The sequence below is a fragment of the Dysidea avara genome, chromosome 3, assembly GCF_963678975.1.
Source record: "Dysidea avara chromosome 3, odDysAvar1.4, whole genome shotgun sequence".
Taxonomy (NCBI): domain Eukaryota; kingdom Metazoa; phylum Porifera; class Demospongiae; order Dictyoceratida; family Dysideidae; genus Dysidea; species Dysidea avara.
The window spans coordinates 2,425,839-2,449,778 of record NC_089274.1 but is presented as its reverse complement, the minus strand read 5'-3'; the positions used below and the strand labels follow the sequence as shown (position 1 = coordinate 2,449,778).

General features: G+C 37.7%; 3 protein-coding genes and 1 long non-coding RNA gene across 4 annotated transcripts; 3 read left to right on the top strand and 1 right to left on the bottom strand.

The window, feature by feature from the left end:
* Nucleotides 1–2,807: 2,807 nt before the first annotated feature.
* Nucleotides 2,808–7,936, top strand: LOC136248852 (uncharacterized). The gene is made up of 4 exons (XR_010697847.1): nt 2,808–3,097; nt 3,247–3,290; nt 3,341–4,000; nt 7,680–7,936. It is a non-coding gene; the product is annotated as an uncharacterized lncRNA (long non-coding RNA).
* Nucleotides 7,937–8,428: 492 nt separating this feature from the next.
* Nucleotides 8,429–15,631, top strand: LOC136248858 (14-3-3 protein beta/alpha-like). The gene is made up of 5 exons (XM_066040680.1): nt 8,429–8,886; nt 14,897–15,029; nt 15,079–15,236; nt 15,286–15,381; nt 15,431–15,631. Exons 1-5 carry the CDS (start codon nt 8,563–8,565, stop codon nt 15,470–15,472), a joined length of 753 nt encoding a protein of 250 aa, XP_065896752.1. The 5' UTR covers nt 8,429–8,562; the 3' UTR covers nt 15,473–15,631.
* Nucleotides 15,632–15,746: 115 nt separating this feature from the next.
* LOC136251667 (multidrug resistance protein 2-like) lies at nt 15,747–16,840 on the bottom strand. The gene is made up of 4 exons (XM_066044116.1): nt 16,646–16,840; nt 16,396–16,602; nt 16,200–16,346; nt 15,747–15,941 (listed from the first exon to the last, which is right to left on the bottom strand). The coding sequence occupies exons 1-4, from the start codon at nt 16,838–16,840 to the stop codon at nt 15,747–15,749; spliced, it is 744 nt and encodes a 247-aa protein (XP_065900188.1).
* Nucleotides 16,841–21,435: 4,595 nt separating this feature from the next.
* LOC136251665 (E3 SUMO-protein ligase ZBED1-like) lies at nt 21,436–23,564 on the top strand. The gene is made up of 4 exons (XM_066044114.1): nt 21,436–21,796; nt 21,945–22,190; nt 22,310–23,029; nt 23,506–23,564. Exons 1-4 carry the CDS (start codon nt 21,436–21,438, stop codon nt 23,562–23,564), a joined length of 1,386 nt encoding a protein of 461 aa, XP_065900186.1.
* The last annotated feature ends 376 nt before the right edge of the window (nt 23,565–23,940 follow it).

The following is a 23,940-nucleotide window of genomic DNA, read 5'->3' as shown; positions in this document are numbered from 1 at the left end:
AGCTAGAAACACATCACCCTTTAGAGAGTTCAGCTACAAACAAATCACCTTGTAGAGAGTTATGTAAGCTACACACAAATTATCCTGTAGAGAAATCAGCTACAAACAAATCACCTTGTAGAGAGTTCACTTACAGACAAATCTACCTGTAGAGATATCATGCAGTTACAAACAAATCACCCCCTGTAGAGAGATCAGATCACCCTGTAGAGAGTTCAGCTACAAATGCACCCTGTAGAAAGTTCAGGTATAATAACATCACCCTGTAGATAGTTTTGATACAAACAAATCACCCTGTAGAGTTCAGCAAGATAAAAGTCACCCTGCAGAGAGATCAGGTCACCCTATAGAGAGGTCAGCTAGAAGAAGTCACCTTGTAGAGAGTTCAGCTACAGAGAACCCACTCTGTAGAGATTTCAGCTAGAAACAAGTTACCCTATAGAGAGATCAGCTAGACACAAGTCATCCTGTAGATAATTCAGCTACAAACAAATCACCCTGTAGAGATTTCAGCTACAAACAGGTCATCCTGTAGATAGTTCAGCTATAGATACAAGTCAACCTGTAGTAGGAGAAGTCACCTTGTAGAGAGATCAGTTAGAAACAAGTCACCTTGTAGAGACCAGCTACAAAGAAACCATCCTGTAGAGAGTTCAGCTACAAACAAATCACCCTGTAGAGAGTTCAGCTATACAAGTTACCCTGTAGAGAGATCAGCTAGAAGAAGTCACTGTCTAGAGAGATCAGGTAGAAGCAAGTCACCTTGTAGAGAGTTCAGCTACAAAGAAACCATCCTGTAGAGAGTTCAGCTACAAACAAATCACCCTGCATGGAGTTCAGCTGCAAATAAATTACCCTGTAGAGAGTTCAGCTACAAACAAATCACCCTGTGAGTGTTCAGCTAGATAAAAGTCACCCTACAGAGAAATCAGGTCACCCTATAGAGAGATCAGTTAGAAAAGTCACCTTTTAGAGAGTTCAGCAGCTTCAGCTACAAAGAACCCACTCTGTAGAGAGTTCAGCTAGAAACAAGTTAGCTACCCTATAGAGAGATCAGCTAGAAACAAGTCACCCTGTAGAGATTTCAATTACAATCAGATCATCCTGTAGATAGTTCAGCTAGATACAAGTCACCAAGCATTAATACAATACAATACAATACCATGTAGAGAGATCAGCTAGAGGAAGTCATCTTGTAGAGAGATCAGCTAGAAACAAGTCATCTTGTAGAGTTCAGTGACAAAGAAACCATCATGTAGATAGTTCAGCTACATTTCAAGTCACTTAGTAGAGAGATCAGCTGCGAACAAGTGATCCAGTAGGGAATAATAGACATGTAATAAATATAGGTATATAATTTGTATAATTACTGATAAAATGAAAAACAGTTGAAGTATTAAAAATTTGCTTTGTCTTTTTATTCTTCCTGTGGTAAAGAAAAAGGATACGTTAAAAGAGCCCCGAAGTCGGCCTATGGCTGGCTTTGGGGTATACAAGTACAAAAAGAAGTGATATCTAATCAAAAACAGCCAAGCTGTAAAAAAAAGTGCGGCCCCTAAAAAGGCCATGGTGAAAAAAGATGTGAAATCCAAGGTGGTGGCCAAGAAATGGCTGTGATGGTAGGTTAATGGTAAAACTTTTAATAATGATAATTCAGGTGAATTTGGTGCCGAAACACAAATTCACATGAATTGTCGTTATTAAAAGTTTTACCATTAACCTACCATCACAGCCATTTCTTGGCCGCCACCTTGGATTTCACATCTTTTTTCACCATGGCCTTTTTAGGGGTCACACTTTTTTTACAGCTTGGCTGTTTTGATTAGATTAGACATATACAGCTGGCAAAGCATTTTGTAGCTGCTACAAACTCTAAAGAACCAAATGTTCCATTATTATGTATTTTATATACCTTTATACCTTTCTGAGATATTCCTCTTTCCAAGGAAACTGTAGCTATATTGTCAGTAGTTGCTTCAGTTGGCAGATGGCTATCACAGATAAACAATACACAGCTATAATTAGAGCACCCTAACCTTAGGCCAACAAACCAATGGACTAGAGTAGTCCATAAGACCAAATATATAAGACTATCTGCATGCAGTGAATTTAAATCCATATACATGCAGTGCACTCATGACATGCAACCACTGCAATCTTTAAAGGCACCTATTGAAGATATCTGAAGTACTGATGATCTGACAGCAACTTGTGCTATATACAACCTTACATAAATAAAATGTGTCAAATAAAACAATCTTGTCCATTCGACACTGTGAAAAACTGAAGAGGAATATAAGATGGTATATCTAATGGCTTAAACTATACAAATAATCTCTGTATAGTCTTGCATTATACTAACTATCTTATACTTTAGTATAAACCCCATCTTATATTATGGGAAACAGATTATACTTTAGTTTAATACACATTCTTTGTATGGCTTTGTTTACTTAACTAAATGTGACAACTTTTTAGCTTCACCATCAGATCTCATTATTGTCTTATTTTTAGCTTCACCATCCCATTATCACCATCCTATTATCACCATCCCATGTGACTTAAGATTTTTTTTACTGTACCAAACAAAGTCATGATGATTTTACAATAAGTAGCTACACTTCTGTTAATCACTATATCTAGCTAACTAGCTTCAGTTTGTTGTGATAATTTCATACACACACATTTTCATATGGCAAAGCATATAATACCAGAAAAATTAATTATTCAATCTAAGAGTCATACAAATCTAGATTTTCTTGCACATGCAGTTAGCACACCTGCAAAACTTTGTAGTAATGCTTGTCTAAAATTGAAGGGGTCAGTGGTGTGCGCATGCGTATTAGATGCAATTAAGTCGCCATCTTCGTCGCTATTGTTGTATCATAGGTTGTAAATGTGAGTGATATGGTGGTGTCGCTCGGACGGTGTATCTCGCGGAGAGAGTGTGCGCGATCGGCGCCATCGTCCAATGAACCATGATGATAGTTATGGACCACAACTGTACATCCCTGCTGGCCTGTCACAGTAGTGGTGAAGTGGCGCGGCCAAGTGGACAATTCCTTCAATGGCAGCCATCAAAAACAGCTCTAGCTGAGTAAGTATTAGACTAAAATGATAGCTTGTATGATAGGTTTAGCCGTATTAAATTGTATATTGTGCATTGTATGACAATAGCCTGCAAACGCAGATTCAACTTTGGTGTTGCTGTGTACGTATTACATGTTTTATATCCTGTTATCTCAGCTTATGGCGGATGACGAGTGGACACAGTTCATCAGCCATCAACGGTAAGAGTATGCATGGTCTGCTCTTATGATTTTGTATATTATCTCTTTAGAGGTACAGTTTCTTGTCGAACCTCTTGGTTCTACAGGCTGTCAGTGTACAACATCTGCAGTGTTAGTTTCCTTCAATGGAAGCTGCTTCCGTTAAAGAATCTGGTAGCGACCATGTGTAAACATCTCAGCCATCCCATCACTATTCCATAGGAAAGACTGTGCTTTGCACTCAAAAGGTTGACCAATCTCCTATAAAACTGAGTAGCAGCATCACCCATTCCACCAGTAGTAGTAAAAATTAAGGGAGTAAATGAGGCATTCTCTACTTCATGAGGCATTCTCTACTTCATTCTCTACTTTATACAATATCATACTGGTAATCATAATAAAATCTATCGAGGTGTGTCTTAAACAAATTGGTTGAATGAACATTAACTGAGTCATATGGGAGTCCATTCCAATCATTAATAATTCTTACTGAATAAAAGTGATGTTTACATGTGCACACCTACGAAATTCTATACTTAGGGCAGAACCCCCCATTTGGAAATCCTGCCTACGCCCCTGCCATAGCGTACTAGCTTTCAATATCTCAGGTGGCTGCAGTACTACAGGGGGAACGTCATCGCAACGTCTGGCTTGGTTACCCACAATTGATGTTAGAAACTTGGCCTTTATAAGTGTTACAGCTGTCTTGTGAGACTCTCCCCACCTATTAGGTGAGTGGTACATAATAGTTATACAACGTGCACTCGTGCTCTGCCTGATATAAACGCACGAGCCTGAGGGCCGTCAGGCCAGAAGGCAAGTGTGTTTATATCAGGCAGAGCACTCATGGCCATTGTATAACTATATAATAATCATAGCTGTATACACAACTGTTACGTGTGTTATATACCAGCACAACAGTAGCATTGTACAGATGTCTCATTCAACTTAACAATCCACTAACACTGTATTATTTTCAGCTTCCTTATATGATTCATACAGTGAAACCTCATTAATAAGGTCAGTCACCTATGGGACCAAACATTTTGTCCCTAATATTAGTGAGGTCATAAAGCATAGTTTATCCCATTGTACAACAGTGAAACCTCACTTAGTGGACACCTCTAATAAGACCTTTCACCACCTCTAATAATCCCCAACAACACAGCCAGCTAAACTTAAAACATTTCCAAGTAGGGCTATCATTTTTAAATTCAGCAGTAGCCTTATATATTCACACTATATATGCCAACTGTTAATCAAGGAATAGGGACCAAACTATATTATGTACTTCAACATTCAACTCAGTACTTTCTAGAAACGTCACACACAGGCAGGTGTAGTCATACTACCTGGTGATCATGTGGGCCTCAAAATATGAAAAGGAGCCATCTTGTGGATAAAGCCAGCTGCTTGAAATTAGTAATAGGTAGTTGTGAGTTGACTACACAATATTAATGTTGTCACTAACCTTACTTGGGTCAACTGTCCTCTGCGATCATCTGACTCTCCCACAATCCATAGTTGATTGTGGGGTGAGTTGTTACACAATAATAATGTTATATATTATGTCACTTCACAGTGATTAACAGCCCACATGTAATGTAATTACAGTATTTCCTGCTGCACCTTCAATAGTAGCTACACTTTGAGTGTAGTGGTGCCACAAATAATTGTTTTTTTTTGAAAACAGGGCTAATAAAACATCATTTTTGTAGTGGTCAAGTTGACTGTCACATTGAATTTTTTGAACTAGGGTAACAAACTTGTAAATATGGTATACACAAGTTACAGTGTTATGCAGAATCCCTTTAAGTGCGTGTATAATGAGCTTCAAGATGTTATTGGGGGTGTGACTATGAAGCAATTATAAAGTGTAGGGAGTCAGAATTGTACAACTATTCCATGAGATGAAGACAACTGATCAATAGACTATGCACAAGCAAGTGATATAAGTTTTGCAATACTATAAAGTAATATATATAATGTTAAGGGTATATGGCTGCAAATGTTCTAGTTAGAAATAGCATACAAATGAAATCAGCTATTTATTTATTATAGTGGCAGACAGCCTTACTTGTTACGTAATTATTGATGCGTTTTCTCAGAAGAGCATCATATTTCATGCAAGGTGATGATAGTAGCATTCCAATACTAAGAAGCTACATGCATGTCATTATCTTCCCTTTAGCCACCACATCCCCAAGTAAACATGGAGTTATACAGGTAGCTAGTCAGCTAGTTATACTTTCATCTCCATGTACAAAGTTGCATAAATTAGCTAGCTTCAAGTGTCTATGTAATCTTTGTCCAGCAGCCTATAAAGCTTATATGGTGGGTAGTAATGCTCACCAGCACAGCGATCAGTCAGTTTCTTCCCATTTTAGCTCCTAATGAATTTCATTAATTTTGACTTGAAGGATTTATCAAGAACAAAACTATGTGCATATCTTGCCATAGCACATAAATTGGTGTATAATAGCCATAGTAGCGTATTAACTTGGCGTAATGTACAGACCTCAATTACATATAGCATTAGTATTAGAAGTAAAGAACCTATAGGCTCAAGGAGCCGGCTGTAAAGCCTGATCTGTACAAAAACAAATTAACAAATTTATGATTCCATAGCAAAAACATTGTATTAACTATAACAATATAATTAACTAATTAATAATCATACAACAAAATAGACCAGCTACTGACAAGAGAATTTTTAAAATCATTGAGCTTGGGTGCATTAACTAAGTGATTGGGTAAACTGTTTCAGTCATTGATAGCTCATACAGTGAAAAAAGTAGGTCTCACTCTTGATGTTGCTTGAGGTTTAAATGTGACCGGGGTACCTTTTACACACACAAACACACACAATTTGATCCATTTTGTTGAAATGTGAAGCTTTATAACTTTTTAATCATTGCATATAATTGCCTGCAATTTTTCATGAGTGCAGCTAAAGTATCTGGCTGCATTGTGAAACTAAGAGCAAGTTTATCAGTATAAGGAATCAAGTGTTACATCATTTTGTTTGCTGGCATGTAAAATGTGTGAAAAAGGTACTTTTTTGCAGATCCGGTCCAAATATCTTGTAATTGTGACCCCTAGTTGTTGATAAAGTTGTGGTAATAAACAAGTTTGATGTAGCTATATATCTAGATTGAAATGGTTGTGTAATAGCTTGTAGAATATTATCACATCTCCACGCAGTCAATGGTATTTAAGTGATGGTAAGTTTAAACTATATAGTGAGGTAATCATTGTATGTGCAGTTTTGAAGATCATGGACCAACTTTGTGGCTCTTCTCTGTACTTTCTCTATTTTTTCTTGATCTAGAATGTATTTCGGCCCCCAGATGGTGTCACCGTAGGGCAGATATATGATTTATACAAGTTGCAATTGATGAATGTATTGTGGTCAAAGTACTGAAAAGTCTTGTGAGTAGTTTGTTAGCCTTCTTGGCAACTGTGGTGGTATGATCATGAAGTCAATATCCCTTACGTCACAAAATGTAATAGCAGTGCCTTAGCAGTGACCTAAGTGTAACCAATTACACTTACTAATGCTGAACTTCAGTTGCCATTTCAGTCTTAGACCACACAAAGAGCAAATCAGTTTATCATGTTGAAGTAGGTTACTGTAGGTATAAAAATCATCCACAGTTCTGATCATGATAGATTCTGAACAATTTCACATTATCAGCAAATTGAAAAAATGGGACTATTAATTATTAGGGGCATATCGCTAACATATATATTAAACAAAATAGGGCACGAAACAGAGCCTTGTGGCACACCACTACTGACACTTGACCGATCTGATGCATGACTGTTCAATACAACTTTCTGCTTCCTTCGAATTCATTCCTCATTCATGCTAGAAGCTTGCCGGATACCTCGCAACTTTATTAGATGGTTAGGTGGGCAGAATCAAATGCCTTGGCAAAATCAAAATACAAGATACCAACAGAATGGCCATCATCAAGTGCTTTAGTCCAATCATTCATGGCTAATAACAGCTGAGTTGAACAGGAGTAAAGTTGCGCTGTTGTGGAGGTATCACATTATTAGCCATCAGATGTTCCTAAATGTTGTCTTTAATAATGGATTCCAAGATTCGGCAAATAGGCAGAGTCAAACTAATAGGGCGGTAATACTAACATTAGAACGATCTCCCTTCTTATGTACTGCATGGTGTTATTAAAGCATCTTTCCAGTACTTGGGTAGTACTGAACACTCCAAAGATTTGTAGACAAAGGACTCAGTACTTAGCTCTTGTACAAACTCCTGCTGAAGCAAAATAGTGGCTAGAGGAGTTTTATTAGAGTCAGTTTGTCAAACACTATTACTGGGGTAATTGTGATGTCTGTAAGTGAAGTGATAGCAAGAGTTAATATCAACTCTTACTTATATAGGTAGCTAAAAGCACTAGTGAAAATTTTATTGAAAAGCTCACACTTTTCTTGATCTGAGTCAGCAACAGATTGTTCTGGATTCCATAGCCAGATGGTAGGAATGATCAGGGGACTTAGATGTACTGATGATGTGATTGAGTCAGAAAACATTGACATATTTATACTAACCAATTACTAGACATATAACTTAATATAGTTGTACCGTAACCATGTGTATGCACTGTGTGTGCTTATTTATTATCAATTTTTATCAATGACAGGGGTCACACAAAAGGCATTGCTCCCTGGGCGCATCAGCATGCCGTCTGCCCAGGATCAATAAATAAATTAAATAAGGCAGTGGATATTGAACCGGAAGCCGGTTCAATAAGCCGGGCTCGCTATTGAGCCAACAGTAAAACGTCCCCTAATGTCGAATGCTTGGGGAAACTACTAGATGTGAAAATAAAAACCTTTTGGTTCAGTAACCACTTTCATAAAATAAATGAGATCGGATTTGCAAAAAGGGGTCTTCCACACACATCCAATTTGCCAACTTTGACAATTCATAACTTCAGATTGGAAAGAGCTATTGACTTGAAATTTGGTCAGAAGTGAGCATCAACTTAGCTGAAAAAATTCTGGTTAATGTGTTACTTAGCACTAAGTTATGATCTCCCAAGTTTGCAGAATTGGAAGTGTGTGGAAGACCCCTTTTCGCAAATCCGGTCACAAAATTTTAATGGGTTTGGATGTTGTCACACGTGATCAACAACACGCCTAATTTTATTCGCAAAAGTATAAATTTGAAAGGCGTCACTGTACGGAAAAACCTGGACAAACGGGAGGGGGAAAGTAATGCAATTTAGCTGTCTCGCTCTGTGATACTGGATGGTAGTAAACAATGGAGATAGAGGTTGCACGTGAAACCACGATAGCCGAACTTGCAGAGAGTACAGAACGATATGACGACATGATGAAATCAGTGAAGAAGATTGTTGAGATCAAACGTGGCTTACTTGACTATTCGCAAAGAAATTTACTGTCAGTAGCATACAAGAACGTACTGGCCAAGAAATATTTTGCTCTGCGTGCTATGTCGACTATTGAATGTAGCCTGAGTAGTAGGGACGAACTGGATCACAAAGGTGTAATGAGACGACAGTTGGTTGCTGAGTACAAGGGAAAGATTATGGATGACTACAAATCAATCTGTGATGAAGTGCTGGTATGCATTTTATGGTCGCATACTAAGCCCCTGCATGTAAATGTTTATTGATATTGATTAACTTGCAGTAGGGATAGTTGTACGTATAGTCATATGAAAAAGTTTGCTACAAAAACGGACATTATTGTGCTTAATCATGGACTTGGAAACACTGTAAATTCCTGCAGAACGAATTCACAATGCTTTATATTAGTTTCAGTGTAACACTAATGTAGTGAGGGGCAGTGGGTGTCAGAATGCCATTAGATCGTTCCCTTCCTAATATCCATCATTCAATTTGTCATAGAACAAGAAAGTGATTTTCAACCTCAAAATGATATGCCTAAATTTCCTGATTTCCTTCTTATATAGCTCATTTAAATCGCCATTCACTGCTCTTTTCAAATCTGGTCTGGAATCTGAGGTATCTATCACGTGTCACAGGTTATTACTCCATTTATTGCATGACCCCAAGACGTCCAATACAAATGTAGGAAGGAATTTTCTACACCGCATCAGTTTAGGCCACTTTAATCATCTGAATTGGGCTTCTTCTAGCATCACTGTGCTCACAGCGAGTTGCTCTACACATATCATACCCGGAAAGTTACTAATCGTACATGAGGTTAGGTGGTATACAATAATTAATTTCATTTTTCAATAGAAATATTGGACATGCCTGGAATTTTGCTATGAACAAAGTATAGCAAATGTCCACAAACTTCTATGAATTAAGAACGCAGTGGTTATTCATATGGTAATTCAAACACATTAGTTGTGTGAAGTTCAAGTTTTTGGTGAGTTTGAGGCAAGCTAGGGTTGGACTTGAAGGCGTGAAGCCAACCCTAGCTTGTCTCGAACTCCCAAAATCTTATCTTCAGAAAGACATCATTATACACCTACAGTTAGGGTCAGGTTCAGCTTTTGGTTTCGTTTTCACCTGGGTGTATATAGCTAGCTAATATATACTGGTGGCTACATTCAAAAATTATTGCAGTAATTTAAACATGAAGTAGGGATCCAAGCGATAGAAACCAGAGATGAACGATTTTATTACAGCATAGCTCTGTGAAAAATCCCTACATTGGCATGTTATAACAATTATTTTGTTCAATGCCAAAGTAGGGATTTTCCCACTGAGCTATGCTGTAGTACCATCATTCATCTCTTGTTTCACTACTTTTTATCGCTTGGATCACTGCTTCATTTTAAATGTACTAGTTTGTTTGGTTGTTTTGTTATAGCATACAGCTATACACTGACTGTTCTATTAGGATGACTGTGAGTCAACCTTTTACCAACCAGGGTGTGTGTCACTATTTCATATTTTCACTGTGCTAGCATTACCCCCTCTTAGTTATAGTATTCTCCTTTATGTAGTAGTAGCTAGTTATGTAGGTATAGCTTTAATCTTTTGTAGCTATTATTTATAATAAGGGGTGTGGTCATTGTGATCATGTAAATAGATTGTTAAAGGAGTGGTCTCCATGCTTGATTGTTAATAATCCATTAATGGGTATGGTCTTGATCCAATCGAATCATGAAGGAAGTTACAGAAATCTACTGAGCATAAGCGCTTTAAATAATTTTGCATCGTATAAATAATTATGCTGCTAAAGGAAAGTATTGATACAGAAAGATATGGTTTCATTGCATGAAGAAGACAACAACTAGCCTGATCGAAGATAAAAGGAAAGGCAAGGTGCAGAGGGCACACACTTCCCAAAAGGCACATGCCACTAGTGAGTTTGTTATTATGGCATAAAATGTGACCGGATCTGCAAAAACCCAACACAATAGCGCATTTTTCGAATTCCTGTTTATTAAATATTCATAAGCTACTTAGCCAAATGCAAAGTTTCAGCCTGATATGGCAATAACTTTGGGAGTTACAGCCCTACAAAGTAGCAACAACAGAAAAATCGATTTGTACTGGTGTTAGACGAAATATCAATATTATATCATATTGTTTGATTTTTTTGCTGATATCAAAAATTATCGATATATTTTTCAGAATTCAATATTTCGATACAATACATCATGTGATCTGAATTAATTTTGAATGTGTATTTTAGCTTATTTAATTGTTAATTGTAGCTTTCCATTACCTTCAGGGAAAATAAATTACAGGCGCTTACTAAAACAGTTGCGAATGACACATGGAGTTGAAATTTGCAACATCCTGTTCACCATGAGTAGGGGAATTAAGTTTTTCCCTTGTATCACATTTCTTCACTACATACAAAAGCGAAATTAGCGAAGAAAGATTGATCGCCTACTATCGTTTCAATGTGTGTAAACAAATGCCCATAACTTTTGTATCCTTGCGTACACTGCAACGAAACAAAATTTTCAAGTTCCTCTTGAGTAGGCAAATAAGATGATATCCAGGTTTTTTATTGTTAGGCCCCCTCTTCACTAAGAACAAAGCATTCAAAAACATTACCTATGTAGACCTACAAAACACCACATGGATTGCCAGCATACACACAAACCACAAACAGGACCTGTAACCTAAGACTGAGTACACTGCAGGGATAGTGCAGTATAGCAACAGCCAATTAAGAATGCAGTGCAATACTTTTCCAGCAGCCAGTTTATATTTTGTAAAGAAGTCACTGATCAGGATTCAGTTATGTGAAAAAGTAAGCATTGATGAGTTTGAGGCAAGCTAGCAAGAGTTGGCCCAGCCTGCTGTTGATAAGACAAGCATTTTGCCTCAAACTCACCAAAACCTTATTTTCATACAAACAGTGAAAGATGCGTTATGCTTAACAGGTAAACATCAGTTAGGGTTAGGGTAATTGTGAAACAAGGAAGGTCGATCGTCTAAACCTGTTGATATATGTACTGGGAGATTTTAATCCCTAATTCAGTTATGACTTCTATGGTGAAGTTAAAAATTCCTTGTGCTTGTTTGTTTACTTTATTTATGACTAGTGAACCCATGCATACCACATCAAAAGCAAAAATGGTGCCAACCCTTTTTTTTTTGAACATGTTCCCATCTTCCCAATTATCAATTGCACAAAGTGTATCAATTGCATGAAGTGGTCATTATGCTTCATTTTTAGCTACATTCAGCCCATTATACATACCGTTACAAATGAATAGCAGTATGAGAAGTGCTTTTGCAATCAATCCAGTCACTACAGAAAGTACAAACAATTTCCTTTACAAATGTAGGAAAGCCATCACACCTTACCGCAAATTGACACCTTACACTGACAGCAAAGGTAATGGGACACAAAAGAGGAGACAGTCATTCCACTATTTTTTTTTAAAATTTCGTAGCAACTTATTGGAAGTGTTTTGGGTCATATTGAAAGTACTAGCCAATACTACCAAGGTGCCATGAAGGTATTGTGAGGCTGGTTGCTGGTCAGTATTTTTTTGTGAGAAAGTGCAAAGTTCCATGATCCTCCAATGTATGGTACAGTACTACTGTATGATAAGTTTAAAACTAAGGGAGGTGGATATTTGGCAGTGGTGTAGCAATACTGTGGGGTACAGGATCAAATCCCCTGAGTGTTGTGGGGTTCATTTAGCACCCTAAGTTATTCACGTGACTGCCAACGCGAAATAAGATTGGCTATACGAGAAGCTAATGCATCTGTGTATTAAGGCACCATGGCCTAGCTGTCTGGTCCTTAGGTCCTGTACCAATAGTTTTGCTATTTTCCTGAAAATCTTTGTGGAAGTTTTGATCCTTATGAAATATGGGTCCGTTCAATGTAGTGCAGGATCAAAAGTTTTCACACAAGATTTTCTCAAATAATCTATAGATGACCTAGTTGTCCATTTTATTAATGTTTGTTGAACCAACTTATAGCTTGCAACAATGTTAACCAGAGCAATAAGGGGAACAGACTTGGGTCATCCATTATATTTTAGCAGTATTTGTAAAATACAAATCTTGAGTATTTGTAAATTTTTTTGGAAACTGCATGGATGCATCTTGTACTTTTTAATTTTTTTCTTGTGGTTACCAGCACCCTTAGCACTAAGGTGTTAAAAGTGCTAGAAAAATTACTAGGATCAATTTACAATCAATGAGCTTGAACCACCTGACCCTCAAGGTCAAGTGCTCCTAGTAAAAGTGGACAGCCCTGATGTATGATCCAGCTCCTCTCAAGCACATAATAGTGGAGCATAACAAACAATAACTAAGTCCTGCAATGCTGCCATGACATCACTTAGCTGTATGACAACTAGGCCTGCGCCGATTTTGCTAGCATATTTTGGGACATATATAATAGGTAGCCAAAAGCATTGAGCATAATGCCAGAATAATAGGCACAATTTTTGTGCATTTGTTATCAGAGAAGCTGAAACTCTGTATATTATGCATGATGCAGAATGGGATAGTACACAAACTAGCTAAAAATCAGATTTACAGCTGCATTGTGAAGAAAAGATTAGTTAAAGATCAATATACTCTAATAGAACAGTCACCGCATATTGAAATATCCTAATAGAACATTCACTGATGCATTAGATACTCTAATAGAGCAGTCACGACATAATTTTATATGAGCATATTTGGGACAAAACTGGGCATAATTGGAGCATAATAGGGAAAATTTTGGAGCATTGCTCAAAATCATAATAGGCAATTTCAAAAGTATATATAGGTTCAGGCCTAATGACAACTCCTTCTAAAGAGAGACAAGGTAAGCATAGCAGCATGACCCATACCACAAGTGGGATAAAAGAACCCATCTCAATTTCCCTGATACATTGCACATACTTCTGTTGTTTCTCGCATTCAAAACGTCAATAAAGTGAGGATACTTGTGTACCATGATATGAAGGTACATTAGCATTAAACATCAAAACAAGCCTTCTGATGTTTCCATTCCCAGAATCCTGAAGCAAAACATCTACACAAGCTCCATCCTCATTTTTTAGCTGTTGCAAATTGAAGGGTCTCGCCTGTAAGAGGCTGCAACAGAACCTCACATCACTACACACTTCAATTAGGACAGCAGCTGTGAAGTCTCTCAAATCATTATGTCGGAGAGTAGGGAATCCCTCTGTGGAGCAACTCATGGCATGATTGACAATAAAACCCTGGCCACAAACACAATTGGTAGAAAATCCAGTGGGAAGCTAACCATAACATAAACACGAGGCATCCCTAAAAGTGGCCTTGTGTAGAGCAATACCACAGGCAGGGCAGATAGCCAAGATGATGCACCCTTTTCACTGGCCAAAGAGAGAGTACGTTACAAATCAACAGATAACTTCAGCAACCAAAGCACTTTGTTTCTGTTGTTTGATGGTAATGATATCCAATATTTGTTTATCACACTGAATATCACAAAGTAACCTGTTACTTAAGATCGATTCCACTAAAGGAAGAGTCACCTAACTCACTTTCAGGGAGGCAGCGAATTCATCATCAGATCACTTATAAAAGTATCTAATACCCAGCCCACCAAGCCAAACTGACAAAGCAAATAGGGCACATTTATGCTGCGATCAGTTAATGCATCTTGTATCTAAAATTACTTCAAATAAAATGATTTACACAAGACTGTAAAGTTAATTGACTCTTGATCATTAAGAATATGACATTGTTAACATTTGCACAAGCAACACTATAATTATATCCCTTTGAAATTAAGTTATACCACTGACATCTAGCATTAACACAAGCCGATAAGATATCTGTGTAGATAATTATAATACAGTGGTCAACTTGATCACTTGTCAAAAATGCAATTTTCTGTAGTGCAACAGCTGAGTATTTGTATTCAAATACCCTGGAAAGTATTTGTCCTGATAGAAATATTTGCGATTTTTACAATACTATAGTAATTGTGTATATATGTAATTATTTCAATACTGTGCAATGTAGTAAACTCCAAGTCTGGATACATGCAAAAAAAGGCTTGAGAGCATCATGTGGTTTCCAGCTAGATAAACATGTAATTTTGTAGACTGGTAAAGGTGTGCATGTAGCATTTTACTTGTACATTTATTATATATGTTCACATGCCAGTAGTGTTTATTTCTTTAATCGCAGGGTTTGTTAGATGATCATTTGTTGAAGAATGCTGCAGATGATGAGTCAAAAGTGTTTTATTATAAAATGAAAGGAGATTACTGCAGATATTTAGCAGAATTTGGAATTCCAGGAAACAAGGAAACAGAAAATGGTAGAGTATACTATGTTTTCTATTACACTTTATTGTAGTAATCTGTTAGACATTGAGGAAGGTGCAAGGGCCTATGAAGAAGGAAGGATAGCAGCAGAGAACTTGGCCACTACTCATCCTATTAGACTGGGCCTGGCCTTGAATCACTCTGTATTTTATTATGAGATTAAGAACATGCCAGATAAAGCCTGTCAGTTGGCTAAAGAAGTAAGCTAGTTTAAATGATGTCCATGGTTCATATTGATAATGTTTCAAGGCATTTGATAATGCCATTCTTGATCTTGACAAAATCAGTGAGGAATGTTACAAGAGAAGTACAATGATTATGCAGTTACTAAAAGATAATTTGACGGTTAGCTCATCCAAATTACATGGCATAATAACTAATGTTATACTTCTAGTTGTGGACACAAAGACACAACGAACCAGATGAAGATCAGTGATGTGTAAATTATGCATGTAATTATGGCAGGTATATAAGTCAGTGAATGTTTAATGGACCACGGCTTGGTGGAACTCTCATGGAGATTAAATAACTGTCAATCAATGAAATTGCTTCTTTTTTATGTTTTAAAGAGCTGACTATTAACTTACTTACCTCACCCTTTGACTACATAAAACCATAGCTAATACATTTGAACACACTGTGACAAGTGAAACGTGCAACAAGGTTGAGCTCCTAAAAGTTACATGTACAAGTGATATCAATTTATTCCTTCATAAGCTTTGTGCCTTGTTTAACTTGTAGTAAGCTCCTTTCCACTCCATTAGTTGGTTGTGGGTGCCAGCCTCAATCACTACTCCATCTTTTATCACAGCAATACAGTCAGCAATGTGTATGGTAGATAGTCTGTGAGCAATCACTACACTGGTACGACCCTTCCTAGCACTGTCCAGTGCCTCTTGTACAATCTACTAAGGAATAACAACATGAAGTTTAACATCTGGGTAATGCACTTAGGTACTAAGGATATTTAAACGATTCTGTTATACCAAAGGTATATACTCTGGAGGGGCTTTTCTAAATGCCATGATACTGTCTTGACAGCTAATAAGCCTATACATATATACATTAAGCTGATCATGATATGTAGAACAATATACTGCAGTAACCACACTACTTTCTAAGATATCGTACTGATTTGATGTTGCTTGACTTTAATGATATACCTTTTCACTCTCTGAGTCTAGAGAGGGCGTGGCCTCATCCAGCAGTAATATTTTTGGGTCTCTAACTAGAGCACGAGCTATAGCTACTCGTTGCTTCTGTCCTCCTGACAATTGAGTACCCTTGGATCCAACGTTCATGTTGTAGTCCTGTAGTAAACTGGTTACTGATGTGTTGTGATATCAGACAATACATTACTTGTGGCAAGGTGATGATGAAGTTGTGAATATTAGCAGCCTTTGCAGCCATTTCTACTTCTTCATCAGACACTTCTCTAAAGCTAGTTCCATAGCGGATGTTATATGCAATTGATGTGTCAAATAATACTGGCTCCTGGGAGACTAGCCCTATCTGAGAACGAAGCCATTGAACATTTAGTGACTGTAGACTCTCTCCATCAAATTTCTATAAATATAACAGTAATCACACCCAAAGTACAAGTACATACCAATACACCTTTGTTCGGGTCATACATTCTCTCCAACAGAGACACTACTGTACTCTTTCCACAACCACTGGGGCCCACTAGAGCCAATGTCTGACCAGACTGTATACTGAGACTCAGTCCTTGTAGTACTGGTACGTTAAGTCTTGATGGGTATGTAAAGTACACCTTCTCCACTTTCAACTCTCCTTTGACCATATCCTAGCAAGTATAGGAAAAAAATAAGTTTAATCAAAAAGGAGGTCACCTACACCTGCAGATATAGCTACTAGCGGACTTTTTAATCCCTAATTCAGCCATGGTATATTCCTGGTATTTACTTGTTTACTTTTTTTTGTAACAATTATGACTGGTGAACTGCTAGTGCATACTGCATCAAAGGAAATAATGGCCTTGCAGCTATACATTTAGTGGACATTAATTCCTGAGTCTTATTTTTTTTATACATTTGCTTGTTTACTTTTTTATAACCAGGAGCTTATGAGCCACTAAAGGCAGCTCATAAACTCCTGTTGTAACATAACATGACTGGTGGACCAATGCATACTGCATCAAAGAAAGAATGGCGTCAACCTGACATAGCGACTTAACATGCATCCTAACTATCACTTGCCATTCCATTTTGTTTTTGTTCCACCCATTATATATAGCATTGCAAACAACAAGTAGCTCCTTTGCAATTAATCCTGTCACTATAGAAATTGTGATAAAATGCTTGCCCCAATTATCAATTACTGGGAACTGAATGGCCATTCCGTATCATTTTCAGGTATGCTCTACCTGTTAGACAGCATTACAAACAAAGAACAGCACTAGAAGCACACACATAATACAAGCACACTACACACACAACTTCACATGTCATTTGAAGTTTTGTAAAAGTGCATAGCATACTAAGTTCAGTGATAAGTGTGTGTATGTAGCAATGCTCCCGAGAACGGTCAGACACGGACAATTTCTGGACAAAGTAGCCATTGTCTGACTGTAATTGAATTTGGCAGGACATAATGTCCTATCAAAGGAGCCCAAAAAGCCCAGTGTGTGCATATTTGAGTAGTTGGAAAAGGCAGATACAATCAGATGCAGACACGGACATTTTCAAAAAGCACTTTTACATTTATATAACAGTTATTTTTCATACCTAATGTTTTTACAGCAGTCTTTGCTTCCAGACCTGCGAGCAGACCCGGGCATCGATCTTGTCATAGCACTTTTCCATTTATAAGCGCACGTGCGAAGGACTAGATCATACCAGCACTCCACAGAATGCCAAAGACCATGTAGTGTTGTACACATGCTCTAACGTCTAATACAGTGTTATATAATTGTAGAGATTAGCTTGTATGCCCCATGCAACTTCAGTAACTGGCACCTAAAAATTGTTGCAAAGAAAGCTTCAAATCTTAGGTATTGTGTGCCCTTTAGTGCATTACATACCTAGACCACATGTTGCTGGTGGATCAAGTCACCACTATAGGTCTGGATCCATTCTGCATTTTTAAAGTCAAAAGATTCTGACTCCCTGTCTTTACAGGATTTAGCTATCTTACAGGTCCTAGTGGGATACATGATAAGTACTATTTGGTTAGGACTGTTAACTTAAAATATCATTTTAATCCCTACTTCATGACTGAATTAGGGATTAAATGTCCACTTGTAGCTATATCTTCAACCTCCCTTAATTTTTCACTGTTATCAACATCTGTCAGGAAGACTAGCTCCTTTATCAATTCCCTCACTTCAAGATTCTCTCAAACAAACAAGAATGTAGTCGACTGGAAGTGGCAGCTATGCTCTGATGCCACAGTAGCTTCTCAAATGGCACACAAAAAACAATCTTTTGCTCTAATGCATCACCATCTGCAGCATGTATCCCTATACTTACATGCACTGTATTGTTTTCCTCCACTGCAATAACCATCATATTAATAACACGATGATAAACACATGAATGACATCAATATTGGCTATTGGTTGATGCTAGCTAGATGACAAATCTCTGCTCATGGGGGTTTGTCCAGAAATGTCTCTACTCTACATGTATATGTTTTTCCATCAGATTGGAAGAAGTGTATGTCAAAACCCTAAGCTGCTCTCATTATCCAAGAACATAACTACCATCACAAAGTCTGTCGCAACTGCTGCTGCTGTTCCAAGGTACGTTGTTGTGTACAATATCCAGTAACTCTGTATGTGTGTAGAACATTATTGTAGTTTTGTCTGCAGTTCTGTGTGTGTGTGTACATATGTATTCATAATACATTGTTATTGTGTGCTTGTAGTGTTCTGTAGGTGACTCTGTGTGTGTATGTTGTGTATGCACATGCATGAACACGAGTGTATGTGTAGTGTGTGTGCACACGTGCGCATTGTGCATGTGTAACTTGTGTGTGCTTGCATCCGTGCATGAGTATATAGTTCATGTGACTCTTAAAGTTTATACTTCTGTGCGAGGGTGTATATCCAGTAGATAAACTTGCATACTACCACTTTCCAACCTGACTGATTAGTTATGATGAAGTCTTCTAGAGGGTATACACTAGTCCAAGGTCTTATACACTTCCTGTGATATCATCCTACATAATATATGTATGAAGAAGCGCGAGTGTTAGTAAGGGAGTCACTACTTGCCACACAATTAGATTACTTGAAGTGACAGTACTAACTACCTGTACTGTCAGGACTTCTTACCTTTTGGGTTTTCCTATTTCATAGTTATGAGGGTGTTTTGCTATTAGTACAGTAATTATTTACTATGTGGAATGATCTTTTGATTCTGTTTTACACATGATAAATGTTTTCTTGCAGGTTGAATAATTTAATTAGCCATCATTTGAAGTGTCCGCATCTTCATTGGCTGTCACATCTACAGAGGATAAGTGTTGGGATATCATCATTGAGTTGTATTCTCTGTGATGGAGTTGGGTCCACACCGGTACATATATGTATGTCCATATGTAATGTAGGGTGTCAAAATTATGTGTATTGTGTATTGACTGTGGTATACAGTTGCAGCAAACATACACAGATAGTCACAGTTCCAGTAAATATTATAAGATCCCAACATTACTCACAAGATTTTAAGAGTTAGGCATAGCTAGATATGAAGTTGATTTTCATATTTCTTTTTGCATACTCAAATAAAAGATTTTGCTTAGCAATTATTAAATGATTATGAGGACAAGCAGCTTGTACAATTCAAGTACTTCCATTAAACAAGAGTAATTATGAATCAGCCAGTACTGCAAGATAAATTTGGCAAGCCACAACAAAATAATAAATAGTGTTCACATGGAGGAGCTCATCAAGATCTCACCCTATACTGGAGAGAAACCATCCTCTCTCAGGTGTGTTTTTGACAAAATTAGTGTTAACGTTAACTGCAGTGGGCTTAAATTCAGCCCAGTATGGTAGTTTGGTAATCCCTATCACTATGAGCAAAATCACACCAGAGTTACTTTTAAGTATTGTCCAAGAAACCAAGAAAGATGTTTGGGAGATGGGGGAATTGCTATAGACTTAATTAAGCAGGAGGTTGAGGCAAGAGAGGCTATTGAACAAGTTAAGATACATACAATGAAACTTTTAAGTGCTGCAACTGACTGAAGGTCAAATTACACAGCTAGTGCTCCTGTTTCGAATTTGTCAATTCGCTATGTCTATTGTAATACGGCTCATTATTCTACATCATGCAAACAGGTTTCAAACGTAAGGACATACTACTGAGGTCTGGTCATTGCTTCAATTGTCTAAAAGCAAGTCACAAATCACGAGAATGTGATTCACGTAAATCTTGTCAATATTGCCACAGGAAGCACCACCAGTCCATTTGTCTAAGCTCCAAGGAGTGTGATAATCCTCCCATGAGTCGCCCAGTTCCCCATCAAGTTGAGGTCACTCAACCGCCTGCTGATGGCATGGTTACTGCTACCAATATAACCAGTGCCTGTAGGAAACAACCAACTGTTTTGTTACAAACTGCTCAGGCTATGGCCCTTGGTAGTTCTGGTAGCTTGGATGTATATGTCTGTGTGCTATTTGACAGTATTATCCAACTATCTTACGTTACTGAGAAGTTAAAGAGACAATTAAACCTTTAAAATGTACAAAAACTACACTTAAATACCTTTGGTACATGCAACTACAAAACACAAGAGTGCAGTGTAGTTAAACTGTACTTCCAGGGTCATGCTCAAGGTGAGGCCATTGGTATCTCTGCTCTCACGTCTCCTGTCATTTTTTTCCTTGCCCTTCAGCAGTATATGTTGAGAAATACTTTCATTTGCATGGTCTACAGTTAGCGGATAATTATAATGGAGCTAGTGGAGACATTGACGTTTTAATCAGCTCTAATTTTTATTGGAATGTTGTATCAAGAGATACTGTACAAGGAAACCAAAGGCCTGTCGCGTTGAGCAGTATAAGCTGAGGTGGCTGTTCTCTGGGACAGTTGACATCATTGAAGCAAATAAGATTAGCCACAGTCATTTGATTATTCAGGAATCCTTTATAATCCAATACATAGTGAAGATGATGTGCTTGTAAAATCCTTACAAAGGTTTTGGGAGGTGGAGTTAAGGAGCCCTCATTTGGTCCATCAAGGGAAGATCCATTTTTGCCCTCAATCGCATTTGAACACAATTGATATGAGGTGGGCCTACCTTGGAATAGGGCTGAAATGAATATCCTATTTATCCGGTTATCCGGATAGTAATTGCCATCCGGATTAACAAAATAGATTAAAACGGATATTACATAATACGCATGCGCAATAGATTGTCACAGAAATGTAAATGGCGTCTACGTGTAAAAGAAAGAGTGGTGTTTGGGAGTACTTTGATGAGCCAAAGGACAATGAAGAGGCAGGCGGCGATGACAGAAATTTGAAAAGAAAGATACCATGCAAATTATGTGATCTAAAACTTTCTGATGGTGGAGGCACGAGTAATTTAAAGAGTCACCTTCAGGCGAAGCACCTGCAGGAATATCAGCGATTGATGAACAGTGAGGCTAATAAGAAAAAGCAGCAACCGAAACAAAGTGTTCTAAATCATAGTGGTTTACGAGTTTGTAGCTCACAAAAAGCAGCAGCTATAACTGAAAGGATTGCTAACTTTGTTGCACTTGATTTGCGACCTTTGAGAGTGGTCGAAGGTGCTGGTTTCAAGCAACTAATGAACTATATAGAACCAGCGTATGTAGTACCATCACGCACATTCGATTATTTGTAAGAAATATCATACCATCAAGGAGGAAAGGTTAAGCAGTCTCGAGAGTACTCTTAGTGTATCACTTACAACAGATATCTGGACAAGTAGAGCAGTGCAAGCCTACATCACAGTCACCATTCACTTCATTACTAAAGACTGGGTGCTTGACAGCAAAGTATTGGTAACTCGAGAAATGATGGAGCATCACACAGGTGTTCATATTGCTGAAAATCTAAGGAAAATAGCAAAGGATTGGAATATTGATAATAAGGTAGTTGCTGTGGTCCATGACAATGCATCAAATATGGTGCTTGCTTCTGATTTGCTTGAAGATTGGAGTGACTTACCTTGTTTAGGGCACACACTTCAGCTGGCAGTCAATGCTGGGTTAGAGATTCACACCATTAGTAGACTAACAGGAGTTTGTAACTTGCTGAACGATTGGCTGTATATGCAGTCATTCATGATGAGAAAGTTACACCAGTTGATAAAAGGTATTTGGATTTAAATGCTGACCAGTGGGACCTCCTTTCACAGTTACTGGTAGTACTTAAGGCTTTACATGTAGCTACAAAAGCCTTGTCTTTAGAACGAAATGTATCATCATCATTGATATATCCTGTTATCCATGGGCTGATCAACTGTCATCTAAAGGCTGACACCACTGATTTGCCAACCATACAAAAGTTTAAAGAAACTGTAACATCCCAGCTAGTAGATCGCTTTGCTTTTGATCCAGAAAATGTAGCAATTCTTGCAGCTGCAGTTGATCCACGATACAAAGATTTGGACTTTTTGAAGGATGAATACAGGGAAGAAGTTCAGAAAGTTTTGTTAGAGAAGATAACTATCATTGAAGAGAGTTTGGAAGCTGAGCCGACTACAAGTACTAGTAGAGAAGAATCTGGAGAACCTAATGCAAAGAAGAAGAAAGAAACAGCCATGTCATTTTTACTGGGAACTACTGCCAGTTCATCACAGTCTACAAAGGAAGACAAGTCTGGAAAGGCTGAATTTGACCGATTTAAAAGAGAACCACAGCTACACCATGACAAATGTGCATTATTGTGGTGGAAATCAAACCAAGAACGGTTTCCTGTTATATCAAAAGTAGCTCGTCAGCTGTTATGTGTGCCTGCAACTTCGGTTCCGTCAGAGCGGATTTTTTCCACTGCAGGTTTGGTTGTTAGTAATCTAAGGAGTAGTCTGAAGTCGGAGAACACTGACATGTTAATTTTTTTAAACAAAAACTTACAACCTTTAAAAATAATGTATCTTACAAAAACCACGTGTAACAAATATCTATTTTTATAGTGTGTAACATTCGATATGTGTGATGGACAAACTTTTCTTTATCTTTTGATTATGCAATCAATTATCCGTAGAAGATTTGTCCAGGATATCCGGGTATTGAAATTTACTATCCGTTTCAGCCCTACCTTGGAAAAAGATTCAATGTGTAGTTCCTGATCATCTGACTCTGCATGAAGTTCGCTTGAAATCCTTACTTAAATGGATTCAGTTAAACCCTGGAATCCTTGGTGAGTATGATAAAATTATACGAGATCAATTAAACCATGGAATACCTGAATATGTCAATGATTTAGAAACACCAAATGTGTATATGTGTATAAGGGCATTTAATGTGTTAAGGAAGTTTATTGCAGAGAAAGTCCCCTGGTGGACTGGGAAAGACTTGTCAGAAGCATTAAACGTAGTTTAAAGAAGACTGTGGGGAAGAGCAAATAAAACTATGAGGAACTGTATACTATTCTAACTGAAGTTGAAACTGTAATCAATTCATGCCCACTTACATACGTGTCTGATGATCACGATGGTATCAGCAGTATTCTCACCCCTTCTCAACTCATCAACAGTAGGCGAATCAAAGATTTTCAAGCTTCTCAAGTAGGAAAATAAGACAATACTCAGGTTTTTATTGTTAGGCCCTTTCTTCACTGGGAACAAAGCATTCAAAAATTTATGGATTTGATTTTAAATATGCAATTATTCCATCCATTGTATTCAATGCTGATGTGTCATGAAGGTAGCATGTTAAGCTTAATTTAGGCTTGCACAATTGTGTCG